The following is a 13,499-nucleotide window of genomic DNA, read 5'->3' on the forward strand; positions in this document are numbered from 1 at the left end:
AAAAGTATGATATGTAATATTTTATTTTAGTAATTATAGTTGTACACACGTGATATTTTATTTTTACGAAAACGCGAAATTATATCATTGATAAGTATTTGAAAGATCATGTAGAGATGAATGAATGTTACAACGATTGAATTACATTCTTATGGGAAAAATATTATTATCATATATATATTATTAATTTAGCTATAAGAGAATATTTGTTTTGGAGTTAATTTTAAAATTGATGAAACCACGAATGCTATACTATATTACATAATAAATCGCGCATTAATCTGACATCGCAGATTGAAATGGCTCCAAGAATAACATGCATGTAATTATCTTTGAAGTATGACAATGCGGAAGGGAAGTTGGCAACTCGGCACCTTCAATGTCTTGCAAGAATCGTTTTTATAGATTTACTGCAAATTGAACGATCTATAATTTGCAGCCGGTCGTGCTCGCAGCGCGTAACAAGCGCGAGTCAATGAGCAGTTTCAACGTGGCGTGGGCATGAAATCATTAATACCAGGCTCATCAGCAAGCTGCTTCAAAGGGCATTCTACTCCGAAGCTAAAGGTGAGCTATTGCAAAGTTGCTTACAATAATAAACACTAAAATTTTCGTTCGTCTCTGCGAATCTTTAATTCATTTTTGATAAACTCACGTGTTTGAGACGTGTTTATCGATCAGATAAAATATAATATTAAATATTAAATTTAATTTATTTGTAAAATATTATTTTCTCTATTAAGTGCAGATTAATGGATTCACTTAACAAATCTTTTTACTAAATTTACACTGATTTGTAATATTTTAAAAATAAGATAGACAATCACGCGCATTCTTCATCGTTTGTTGGCCGAATGATATACAAGAAATAGTTAGAAGAGTAAAGGGAAAACTCGAGGGACGAACGAATTGTTAATTGGCGGATAAAGATTAAACAGGACATAACGATCGTACAGAAGAAGCATAGTAGTCTCCATTCGTCTCTCGTTCTTTATCCATTTTCTCTTTATGTTTCTGTTTGTAGCACTGCGCACTGCTCTTCGCGGGCATTTATTTCGCGTGTAATTTGCCGGCATTAAACGTCAACGTGGTCTGATTTACCGCACGAGTGACCGTGGACGAATCGCTACCGAGCCCATGGAACACGTATCCGCGAGGAAAGAGAAGGAGAACGGGTGGAGGAAAAAGAAGGAGAGAGACGGGGTGTTGCGTGCAGTTTTCAAGGTAGAAAAGGAACGACATGGGCTCGACATAAGTCGGGAGATGAGGAGGATACGGCGGGCACCGCTGGTCCCCAGTGGCGAAGGGCATCGGATTGTGCGTGCATACCCGAAAGGTACGGATCTACATAATGATTTAGTGACAAACTACCTGGATCGTAAATATTATCGCTGTGAAGTCCACCATGAGAGTCATTCGCGAGAGAAAGAATGCCGAGCTCCATTAAGCGTTCTTTGTGCCCTTTCAATGAACCTATGATGCGAGATGTTGATTTCAGGGAAAATTTGACAGAGAAAATGTTTGTCAGCGATGTTGCGAGACTCTTTTAATAAATTATTAATTTTAGAATAGTTATCCGCATTCCTTCTCTTCAACTGACTTTTATAACTAAATAATAAGATTATATATATTAAGACTTTATAATAACGGAACTATCTTGAAGAAGATAAAGACGATGCTGTAATGTACTCATCGATTCTGTCTTACTGCCCGCTTATCTTGTACCAGTACAGAAGAGATGACAGTAATGATATATTTTAACGCTTACCATTTAACAGCTCATGATGCTTATACCGTACTAGTCTATAGTTATGACGATAGCAATCAAATAGCGATTAGAATAGAATCTACATAGAACATCAATGAAATAAATCTGTGCTAGTATATAAGATAAGAGTTGCAGTACGACAAAGATACAAAAACGAATTATTTTTTTGAATAATCTTTTATTATCCAATGATCCATTTTTGAAAGATTTCTCTTCTGGTGATTTTTTTACTATCAAAATGCAAAAAAAAAAACGAAAGAAATTATATAAATTAGTTGTCGTTTAAATAATCTATAAATAATATAATAATATAGTCATAGAATTTTATCTATTGACTTAATTATTTTGTTTTTCGTGTGATTGTAATTAAAATACTGACTTTGTTATAGTTAGTATTGATGCTGCTTCATGCGCATAACAAATAAAGAAATAAACAATTAGATATAGAAGCAAGGAAAACTCAGTGACACACGAATCAAAGCGGAAGCAGTCACTTAAGTTTCATCCTGCTGCGTGTCTCAGTGTCATTCGTTTTTTTCTTCAATTCTCGTCTCTATTTTTCCTTTAATACGCACATGGCTTCTTAAGTCCGTTGAGAAATGAGCACGATATCCTCGCCAATTATCCGACCTCCTAAGAGAGACCGGAATCATGGAAGGCGGTATTATTGTAAATAAGCGAATCCGTCATGCCGTGATCATTAACTATTAAGCAAAATCATGACAGAAGGGTGTTTAGCTTTTCGTTCCTCGACGACCCTTTCTCCCTTCTCGCTTTTCCTGTATTTACGGTCTTTCTTGCTCGATCATTTGTCTCAGTTTGTATTTAATTCGTGTTTCCGAACGGAAACACTTCGTGTTTTATCATCTACTCTATCTCGGGTCTTATTTTTTTCATTCTCCAAACTCTCGTGGAAAAATTAACGGCATGGCTTACGTTTTACGATTGTCGTAAACAAGGGTAATATTCAATTAATGCAGCGGCTTAAATTTATTGTGACGTTCACTGCATTGCCCATTAATGTTAATAATGATCAAAGCAAAAAAAAAATCAATATTTTACTGCATACACAAACTTTACGAATTCGTTAGCCTATTGCCTTGTTATGGTAAAGATACAGTTATCTCATTTTTATTAAATTTCTTCATTTACATTTTGTATATATATTTTAATAAAATATCAAAACTGGCTATTTGAGCCTTGCATACAGAAGTAAGATAAAGATAAATTAATTTCGAGATTTGTAAAAGCAAAATTAAGTATTTTTTTGTATTATTTATGTCGAGAGAAATATATACATACACATGATTCAAAAGTACAGTTGTAATGTCTGACATACAAATTGCTCTTACTACATAAAATTGCTAGAATGAAGATATAAGTGTAAGCGCGAGAGAAGAAGACGAGGTAGAAGTCTTTGTGCTTGATTTTGAGTAGATGCTGAGATAGTTGTATAAGGGAGAGAATCATCAAGAGGGAACTCTCATTTGTGTGCGGAAGTTAATTAGCGAACCAGCTCACTTGTCTTATTTGTAATTTCTATGTACGGCATCTCCGTTGGTCTTAGGAATCTTCACGTACTATTTATAATTTCAGGTCTATTTGCTTCTGTTTATAAATTAGAAACGTGTAAAATGAAAGTTTCTAATGAGCTTGAATATTGACGTTATTTTTGATAAATTTTATCAAATCACAAGAAATTTAATCTTTCTAATTTATTGACACTTTCGATGTACTTTATCATATTATTATAGATATTTTGTATTTAGATATTTTACATTTTATAATATATTACAATTTTTTTTACATTTTTGAACGAATAAAAATACCTAGATATATGATTCAAGAATTACAGATTTAGATTTTTATTTAAAAAGTTATAAAAATGTATGAACATAGCTTTTTATATAAACATGAAATAATAGTCATTTGTATATACATAAGTATATATATTGTATATAAAACGTTTACGCAAATTTGAAGTGTTATATTTTAAGAAAAAATAAAAAACTATATTTATATATATTTAATTTATATTTATAATTATATTTATATATTTTTTTATTTTCTCTTAAAAATATTACACTTTAAATTTGCATAAATATTTCCCACATGTGTACAGTAGTTTGTATATAATCGATTATCACTTCGATATCGAGAGAGCGATTATCGATATTGTAAAAAGACATTTCACTTCAAACGCTACAAATGCTTCGAAACGTTCAGATTAATAAGATAAGAAAAGAAGCATAAAAAAAGCAAAATTTTCTCTTTTTTGATTGGTCAATCAAATGCTTTTACTGTTTTCATTCGTAATATCAAGTGTATAGTGCACCCTCTATATAATTATTTATCGATGCCACTAGTTGGCGCCAACGAGTTTCCCGCGTAAACTTGGCGCGAACGAGTTTCCCGCGTAAACGCGGCGGCATTATCGCAAAACGCGCGCGGTGAAATGTACCCTCGGTCCTTCGGTGCCTTTAATCGCGTATCGTACGGGCGTGTGTGTGCAATTAAATCGGTGCCAATGCGTTTTCTATGTAATCAGCGGGATAATCTGTCGTGGGATAAAAGCATCGCGCCGAGATATACCGTCGAGCACATAATTGTATCGTAATAATAACGCGAGTCCGTCGCCGTAACCTACTATTATCATTTCTGTCGGTGCTCACCGGTGTTCACTTGACTCTTATCCAGGTAACATATTTTTATTTTATTTATTACGCTCTCTATTTTTCGAGGGAGAAAAGGGGAAAGAAAGAAAACGGAATGACGAAGGGTAGCGAGAGATATGGTTATAGATTGCGATACAATTTTTGGGCCGGACATTCCGCGGACATCTCGAGCAAAAACTAATTATCTTAGTCGAGCTTGCTTTCGGTCAGTCGGACTTTTTCTCGTGTTATAATAGCAGTGATTTATTATTAATCGCCTTACGCGAGACGTGCCTCTTACTTAAAGTATCTTGGGTCTGCGCGTCGTATCTTCGTTAATTAATTTTAATTTTTATATTATGTTTTTTTTAAGTCTATATTTCGGTGACGGTAATTAGTTTTTGCTCAAGTTGCTTTAATTTTCACATCATCGTTTCGGCTATATATTCTCCCTTACGGTGACAATATTTTATGTAAGTTTACTTCACATAAGTAAATTAATATTTTTTGTCATATATTTTTTATAATTACAAATATCACATTTCTATATTTAAAATCATTTTTTAATTTGTTTCATAATAGATATTAAAAGATATAAAAATATATAAAAAATAAATAAATAAAAACTATATTAAAAAATAGTGTGATATAAAATATTCGCATATATAATATATAGCAAAAAATATATAAATTGATATTATATATAGGAATCTTACCTTGATTACTTCCTTTAGGATGAAAGCAATATGCTCTTCTTGCATTCTTTTGCCATTTGCACTCATTCCGCGAATGAGATCCGAAACTGTTCCTCCCTCGCAGAACTGTAACATGTAATGACATTTAGTTAATTACAATTATATAAATTCATAAATATAAGTTGCTTAAAAAAAATAAATAGCAAAATTGTGTCCAATCTACGCATAAATATTTAAATTTATTGTGAATAACGCGGGGACTTTCATGCTTATACAAAATTTTATGTAATAATTATCAACTTTTCATCTACATGAATGTTAATTGAAATGTCATTTTAATTGCGGAAATAATTTGGATTATTATATGTGAGATTAGAAATTATATTCAATTAGAAATTATATTTGTATGTATTTGCAAATATCCGTTAATTTTTTTAGAATTTTTAAAATTCTTTTTTAAAAAATATTTTGCTTAAACTTACATAATATTTTTATTACGGATACTTAATAATTTTTAAATTTTTGTTACGTCTTACAAACAAAAGTTAATTCAGTCAGAGGGGGATTCTCATAGAGTTGATATTTGCTGGAATTAAGTCTGGAGAACTTATATTCAAAGTGTAATAAACTTCTTACGTCTGCAATTACATGAAACGTGCGGTAATCTTGAGCAAACGTGATCCAGCGATCTTCGTCCACGTGTTATCCCAGAATACGGTTTCGTGTGAACCGCGGATCGTAACACAGATGCTACCTTTCTTTCGTGATTTTAACGCGTGCTTTTTCAAATCTCACGTTTTCTTGTCAGCAGATCAAAAAATTATATTTACAAGATTATTTTTTCATATTAAACTGCATTTATATAAAATATCTCGGAATTTTATTAACTCTCGTCAGATGATTCATAGGTGTGTTTTTAATTTGGATCTCTTTTGCTAGAATAAATTGTGAACAACTTTTTTTCGGACGCAATGCAACGGATCCGATGCACTCGTGTCTTATTGTTAGTATAGGTGAGCTTCTCATCGCGGTCCATTGATTACCAATGATTCTACTCATGTCTCACATATATGCACCCTTAAAACTGGCTCGATATGAAATACCACCGGTGATCAATTCTCTCTTGTTTTTTCTTTTTCTTTCTCTCTCTCTCTTATCTTCTCGATATCTTGGCGCTCGTTTCTGCCTGAGCCGATTGACTTTCAAAATTGCTATTTGGTCCACGATGCACCGGCACGACGCGAGATGCTCTCCGCGAGATGCGTCTCCTTTCAACCTTCGTGGCACCGCGGTCTGTTGCGCCTTTATTGCGTGTAATCTCCGGCAACGAGCAATCAGCGGGCTTAACGTAGCGACCGGCGACTCATTACGTTTCTTCCTTGCGGATACTTAGTCCGTTTCTGAGCCTCGCACGCGAGTTCAAAGTGGATCGTGAGATCCAGACGGATTTCTTGTTGTTTTTTGGCGCGTTCACGCATTGCTCTTGAATCTAGAGCGAAACTCGAGGGGGAGACTATATTGTAATAAAAGCTCTGATGAACGAGTCGAACAAGTGTCATATTTTATCATTAGTCGAGATTAATTAAATCACAGATTGATCAAATACGTGTTTTTTTTTAATTTCAGAATATGCTCTTGTGTCTAAATATATATTGTTTAGAAATGTTTATGAATTAAATTATTCGCATCGATTTTTAAAATGAAAATACTAATAACTAATATACTTATTATTTTAGATCAAAAAATTAGATTAGTAGAGAATAAAAAATAAATTTTAAAAATAATATATATATAATTTCATATTTCTTTATGACAGTATAATTTGCAAAGTTAATGTAAAATCATATTTCGCAGTATAAAAAGTCACGCAAATTTTGTAGAAAGTTTATGAAATTCAATATACCTTTCCTTCAAGAAATATTCTGTGCATCGAACGATAAAGGCGTGGTTGAAAAGGCGCCGATTCTCAAGATAACTCGACCGATTTTCGAGCACACGTATTACGTCAACTATCGTCGCTTTACCCGAGATAAATAATAATGTTTCGGGCACACACATCGTGGAGGTCCGTCCGTAAATTAGGGCCGCGACGTGCCGGGCCTCACCTGCGTACACGAACGAGTTTAATGATTGTTTAATGGGAGCGCGCGTGTCATAAATTATCCATGTATTCGACGCTCAAATGCTTGAAATTGCCTCTGGGTCCTGAGTATGGATATACACGGCAACCCTCACTTCTGGCCTCGCTTTCTCTCCTTCTCCTTCAGCCCTGTCTCCTTCATGTTTCGTTCTGCATCCTTATTTTTTCTCTTTCTTTCTCTTTCCTTCGCTTTCTTTTTTTATCGGAGAATTATGACGTTAAAAGAAACTCATTACAGATATATCGCACAATGTCGATGGGAACTTTGTTGAGATTTCGACCTTCGGTGTAATAAGATAATAATACATTTTCGATTCAATCGAGTTGTAGTCTATACAGACTAGTACTTAAGCCGTCTTTTTATGTCATCGAGTATATATAAATTTTTTTATGAAGAAATAGATTGTTATATGAAGATGATAAATTTTAAGAAAGAGTTAAAGAGAGAATTAGATAGATATATTAATTTTTTATTTTTATATCAATAATCTTTATGAGTTTTGTGTAGCAAAAGTGAAATGTAAGTATACTAAAAAGAATTTATTGAATTCGAATAAATATTGATTTCAATACTGCCTTACAAATTATTTATTTGAAACTAATAATATTGATTTATTTTAAGAAATGATATTTGATATAAGAAAATTATTTTCAAAACGGATTTTTATTTGTTTCAAATAAATGATTTATAAAGCAGTATTGAAATAAATATTAATTTAATCATTTTTTTTCAATGTAATATAGATTTAAAAATAGACAAGTCAATTGTGTATAAAAAATAAAAACCTGTATTGTGTATAAATTTAAATCTATTAAATTTGAAATAATCAATTATTTTAATCTACTGCTTACTTCCATGATGAACCATATCTCGTCGTATTCGGATTTTTTCGCGGATCGTTTGCGATATATTCCGTAGAAATCCGGGAGATTTGGATGACCAGCGAAATCGCGAAGAACACGATATTCCTCCACAATCAGAGATTGCGTTTCCGGCGTGAGCTTTTGAATTTTAATAGCGACCTTTTTATTTCCTGAAACACAATTGATATATATCGCGCAATTATTTTTTGTTGCTATAGATAGTAATTTTTCTATACTTTTATATATTTGTATTTCGACTTATATTGACAATAATATCTTTTTATTGCATACCAGCTTGTTGATCGATTCCCTCAAACACTTCGCCGAATATGCCGACCCCGATGCGATCCTTTAGCGCGTATCTTTTTCCCGGATCCTGAATGCTATCCATTCGTTTAAGAGTCCCAAGTCTTGCGTCTTGATTTCTACCCCGATTTTCCATTTCCATTTGTTCATCTCGATCGTTATTTATTCTCCGTTTCCCGTAACCAAAATCGTTCATCTTGATAGATAGCGTTTGAAATGTGCGGAATTTGAAGCCGAAATCCTATACAGATTCTCTGAAAAAATAGACGAAGTATCATAAAATATAATTAAATATATTGTAATTTACTTTATAATTCAAAACTAGCGATATGTTATTTTCGAAACTATAATACAGCACATCTACTATTTTCTCTTTTTCAGATACTTGTGAAAGTGAACATGAAAAATATTCGACGCCCTTTTCGCATCTTTGAAAAATAATCATCAGCGCCTCTATCTTGTGATCGAGCTGCGGAATTGAAGACATGACTCCGAACATTCTTCGAATATTTTAAGAGACGTCAGGATCTGTCGGCCGATGTTTTAGCAGCGTTTCGGTGAGTGCTAATTATATTCTCTCTCCCCGTGAACGAGGGGTAATCGTTAATTAGTAGCTTGCTTCCTGAAAGCTTCGGCAGGCGTTGCCGAAGAAGGATGCAGCAAAAAAAAGGATTGAGAAAGTAAGTAATGTCGGTTATGAACCCGACTTGCATCTCTTCCTCTGCCTATTTATCGGTCGTACATTTAATCGAATTATATTAAGCTTGCATCTTGATTTAATCAAATTCTTTCTATTTCAACAATTAACCCATACAGCACAGATTATTGCAATTATATTGCAGCAACGTTGCAATGTTGCAAGTTGCAATGCAACATTATAAAGACATTGCAGAGATATAGGTGCACAAAATTCCAGCATACTTGTAGCAATATAACATTAATATTTCGGAAATATTGCATGTAATCCAAATTCTACAATTTATATATTGTAATATATATACATATACCCAGCAAACACCAAATTACAGCTATATAATTGTTAGTTGTAATTTCCCATTCAAAAATATAATACGTGTATTATAACAATTATTTTGTTGAGTGGAAAATTACAACTAACAATTATATAACTGTAACTTGGTATTTGCTGGGTATAATACTGTAATATTGTAAAATAATTTTTTGCAATATTGTACAATAAAAGATGTTAACGATAATCAATAATTTTATTATCTTTCAAAAAGCGGACATTTTAACATTGCTGCAATTCAACAGCAATGATGTAGCAACATTTTGCAGTAAATTTGCAATATTGCAATATTGCGGTGAAAGATTGTTGTAATGTTTTTGCAATCTAACGGTGTTGTATGGGAAAAAACGCATCTGTTGAAATTCTTTATATGCTAGAACTTGTGTATAAAACACAGGAAATAATTAAAATTTTCAATAATGTAGCACTAAATTTATCATCTCCGCGTCAATAAATTACGGTTAATTGGTATAAAATATCTCTCTGGAATGTATCATAACATTTTATTATAATTTTATCAAAGTACATAAATTTTACTTTATTTTACCGCCAATATAAATAATTGTTTTCTAGCTTTTTTGCAAGTATTAATATTTATTAATTTTATTTACTATTACACATAATTATCAAAAATCGAGTTTATATATACATTGATTAAGACTTGTAGGCTTTATACATATATGTATTCCAAGATATTTTATTATCGCTTTAACTCAATTCTATGATTTGCCTTATTCGTAATGGCAAATTAACACTTCCGAATGCTTGCAAGAAAATTAATCTGCCGTTTCCTCGACACGTATAGGTATTCTCGCATCTCCGCGAACTCTTATAAATCCCTATACGCAGATCGGCGAGGAAACGTGTTGCCCGATACGTAGGGCGAGAACAGAGAGAAATCACACGTCGTTAGCCAATTCATTTATTCCCGGTCGGCGCCCGTCCGGCATAATCCGTCGATTTGTCGGCGCGGCGTGTCCCGTGTAATGCCGCTTCTTGCCGCTTGTAATCGAGTCCGAGAGAAGGAGAGCGACTCGAGCGAGAGGATGGCGCGTCACTGACTATATGTGAACGGCCGTAAGAAAAGCGACTCGCGATCCGGAGGACGTTCACTGTATTCTGTCCTTCAGCTCCTTCCCTTGCTTCTGTTAAATCTTCGGCGCCCTCCGGGATCTTCCTGCCTCTGTCTCTCCCTTTTGCACCCTCGCACACCTCGTTGTCTTTCTCCTCCAGCTTTGTACCAGTGTCGGTTTATTGATACGGCAGGCGCTAAATTATTGATGCTTGACTGCACGTCGCGAAACAGCGCAGAAGAAGACGAGGAACATGAGAAGGACGAGAACAGATCCCGTGATTCCGAAAAAAAGCTTTCCACGTCACTCGATCTGTCATTCAGTCTTCCTGCGGTCCTCTTCGCTTCGACCTCTTCTGCGTATTAAACGTGTCTCAGGTGGACTCGAGCACCTCTTTAAAAGGAAGAAAGACGTCTGCAGGACGATGAAATGCGCGTTTGATGAGAAAGTTTCGCGAGATATTTACAAGGAACCATCTGTGAAGAATCTGTTAATAGGAGCGTGTCTGATATTCTTCTCAGGTTTTATTTCTTTCTGAGAAATTCATCAGTTTGTTCCTCGTTTACGTTCCTTCATGTTGAACCGATTAATAAAGAATGCGTACATCGCGAGTTTGAATAATCGTGATTCTGTTGGATAGATATTGTTTTAATGCCTTGTTTTATTATCACTACACGCAGAGAGAATTTATGCTTAGAATTTACTGGAAGAATTTTATGAGTTTCTCTGATTAAATATTTATCACAATAAAAAATATTAAATATCTACCATAATAAGATATAAAATATATTCGATCAATTTTACTATGTATATATTAATATTTTTTATTCTGGTAAATATTTAATCAGAAAATATTTCTATAGATTCTTCCAGTACCATATTGGTCCATGATTACCATGATTTTCAGGGTAAATCTAACAATAAGAGAAAATTCTCTCTGTGTATAAAAAAATTATATTATTTCTCAAAATAATATAAAATTGATAGAATAGTTATTATTTTCAATAATATTTTGAAAGTATTATCAAAATTAAATTTAATTGTGCGATAATTGAGTAGATAATAATTGTAAAAGATGCTAATTATTACAAGATAACCATTGTTTTAATTTCAACTTTTAATATCTTTTATGCGATTAATTATTGCCATCAAAATAGAGATCAATAGGTTTCGGCATTTCATCCGCGAAATCGTAAAAGAGAGAAAATCCACGAACGCTTCTCAATTAAAGCTACTGTGAGAAAGTTGATATTTATTGGAGGAAACCAACAATGAGTGGTACAAATATAATAGGACTCGGGAGTCGACTCCTCCCGTCGGAAAATATTACGGTAAACTACTGATAAGTGATTAACTCGCGTCTTTCCTCTTCCGTGCTTATGTAAGAACCGTGCATTTGTATTGTCATTAATCATTTATGTTTTGATTATTTATTGATTAAAATGTTTAGAAAGCTTTCGATTAATTTATACAAAATTGAGTCTTGGATATATGATAACTATAACAATTTTTCTGATTATGAAAAAAATGCGAGCATTTAAATCGCCGAGAAAACGATATAGCTTTACTAAATTATTTTTTAATTATTTCAGTGATTAAACTATCATTCAAATAATGTAAATATTTTTAAATAATCTATTAATATTAGTATTTATATAATATTAATATTATAGTGTTTATTATATTTATATTAATAGCATTTATTTAATTTTTTAATTATTTTCTAAATATTCTCTCTTCTTCGTTTCTTCTTCTCCAAAATTGTTTCTTTGTTATTCTGAATCTATATCGTTTTCTCGCAAGCACTTGTAAGGAAGCTGCACACGGGTCAAGTCTTTCCCTATACTGGTTCGAACTACTCGCAGCGTAAAAGCGCGCATGTCTCGAAGGCGGGACGCCTTACGCAGTCCTTTCTTGCTTAGTATCTTGTCCCTTTTATAGATACTCAGTGATCGATGCTTTCGGCAGATAAAGCTCGTCACAGCCTTTCGTTTGTAGATTCTGAGCTCGATGTGTCGTTCTCGCGTTTTCATTACGAAAAATCGCGTCGATTGTACGTTATCTTCGTCATTAATTGATACCAAGAACCTGATCGCACGATCTTTTCTTCGTTGAAACTCATGCAACATTTAACTTCTCGGTATACTTTCTTGGACTCGCTTTTCTTTTATTATTCATCGATATGTCGGAAATGCTAATATGAGCATAACTACAGTGAATAATTATTTATGTTTAACTATACGGAGAGAATTTTCTCTTAGAATTTATCTTTAAAATATTGGTAATCGAGGGACAATATGATATTGGAAGAGTTTTATGAGTTTCTCTGATCTCTGATCTTTTATATCCTGTTATGAGATATTAATATTTCTTATCGTGGTAAATATTAATCAGAGAAACTCTTATAAAATTCTCTCAACAGCATATTGTCCCACGATTATACCTATCATGATTTTCAGGATAAATTGTAAGAGAAAATGCTCTCTGTGTATAGATGTTTCTTGTGTCACTCCAGTAAAAAAAGAAAAAGATTATGTACGTCACATGTAATTAACTTGATTAAGCTGCTAAATCTCCACATACTTCCATTGGTAAACAAATATTACACTTCGAGCATATTATTCTTTGAGCAATATGTACATTTGCCATTCTTCGACTTTATTTTATTTTTTTCGCACGGTTCTCACATTCGCGATATAGTGCGATGACGAGAGGACAGCTTCGCGGAGTAAATTGCACTTACCTACGTAAGGGAACGCCGCTCTCTCAAGTAGTTCAGCGCACAACGAAACTCACCTCTAATTAAAACACGTTTGACAGGTCGTCATGCCCCGCGGCCTGAACTAAGTGTACTACGACGCATTCGTGTAGGGTGGCCGGTCGCGATTTACGCAGCGAGGGATGTGAGCGCAATCCGCTTGGCTTCCATGATCCAATAATGCCGACTTAATTAGCTAACTGCGAACAAGCCT

The 13,499-nt window shown here is 33.5% G+C and overlaps 1 protein-coding gene across 2 annotated transcripts in view; it reads right to left on the reverse strand.

The window, feature by feature from the left end:
• Positions 1 to 13,399, reverse strand: part of ninaC (STKc_myosinIII_N_like and MYSc_Myo21 domain-containing protein ninaC) — a 25,734-nt gene extending 12,335 nt beyond the window's left edge. The window contains exons 1-4 of one of the 2 annotated variants that reach the window (XM_029300756.2): positions 13,324 to 13,399; positions 8,413 to 8,681; positions 8,110 to 8,291; positions 5,139 to 5,243 (exon numbers count right to left, since the gene is read on the reverse strand). In XM_029300756.2, the coding sequence (XP_029156589.1) occupies positions 5,139 to 5,243; positions 8,110 to 8,291; positions 8,413 to 8,623 (498 nt within the window). In that variant the 5' untranslated portion in view covers positions 8,624 to 8,681; positions 13,324 to 13,399. Of the gene's footprint in view, positions 1 to 5,138; positions 5,244 to 8,109; positions 8,292 to 8,412; positions 8,682 to 13,270 lie in introns of both variants that reach the window. The other variant, XM_029300754.2, reaches the window with a different exon arrangement.
• Positions 13,400 to 13,499: the final 100 nt, after the last annotated feature.

Source organism: Nylanderia fulva, unplaced genomic scaffold (assembly GCF_048542155.1).
Source record: "Nylanderia fulva isolate GAGA-0341 unplaced genomic scaffold, ASM4854215v1 Scaffold14, whole genome shotgun sequence".
Taxonomy (NCBI): domain Eukaryota; kingdom Metazoa; phylum Arthropoda; class Insecta; order Hymenoptera; family Formicidae; genus Nylanderia; species Nylanderia fulva.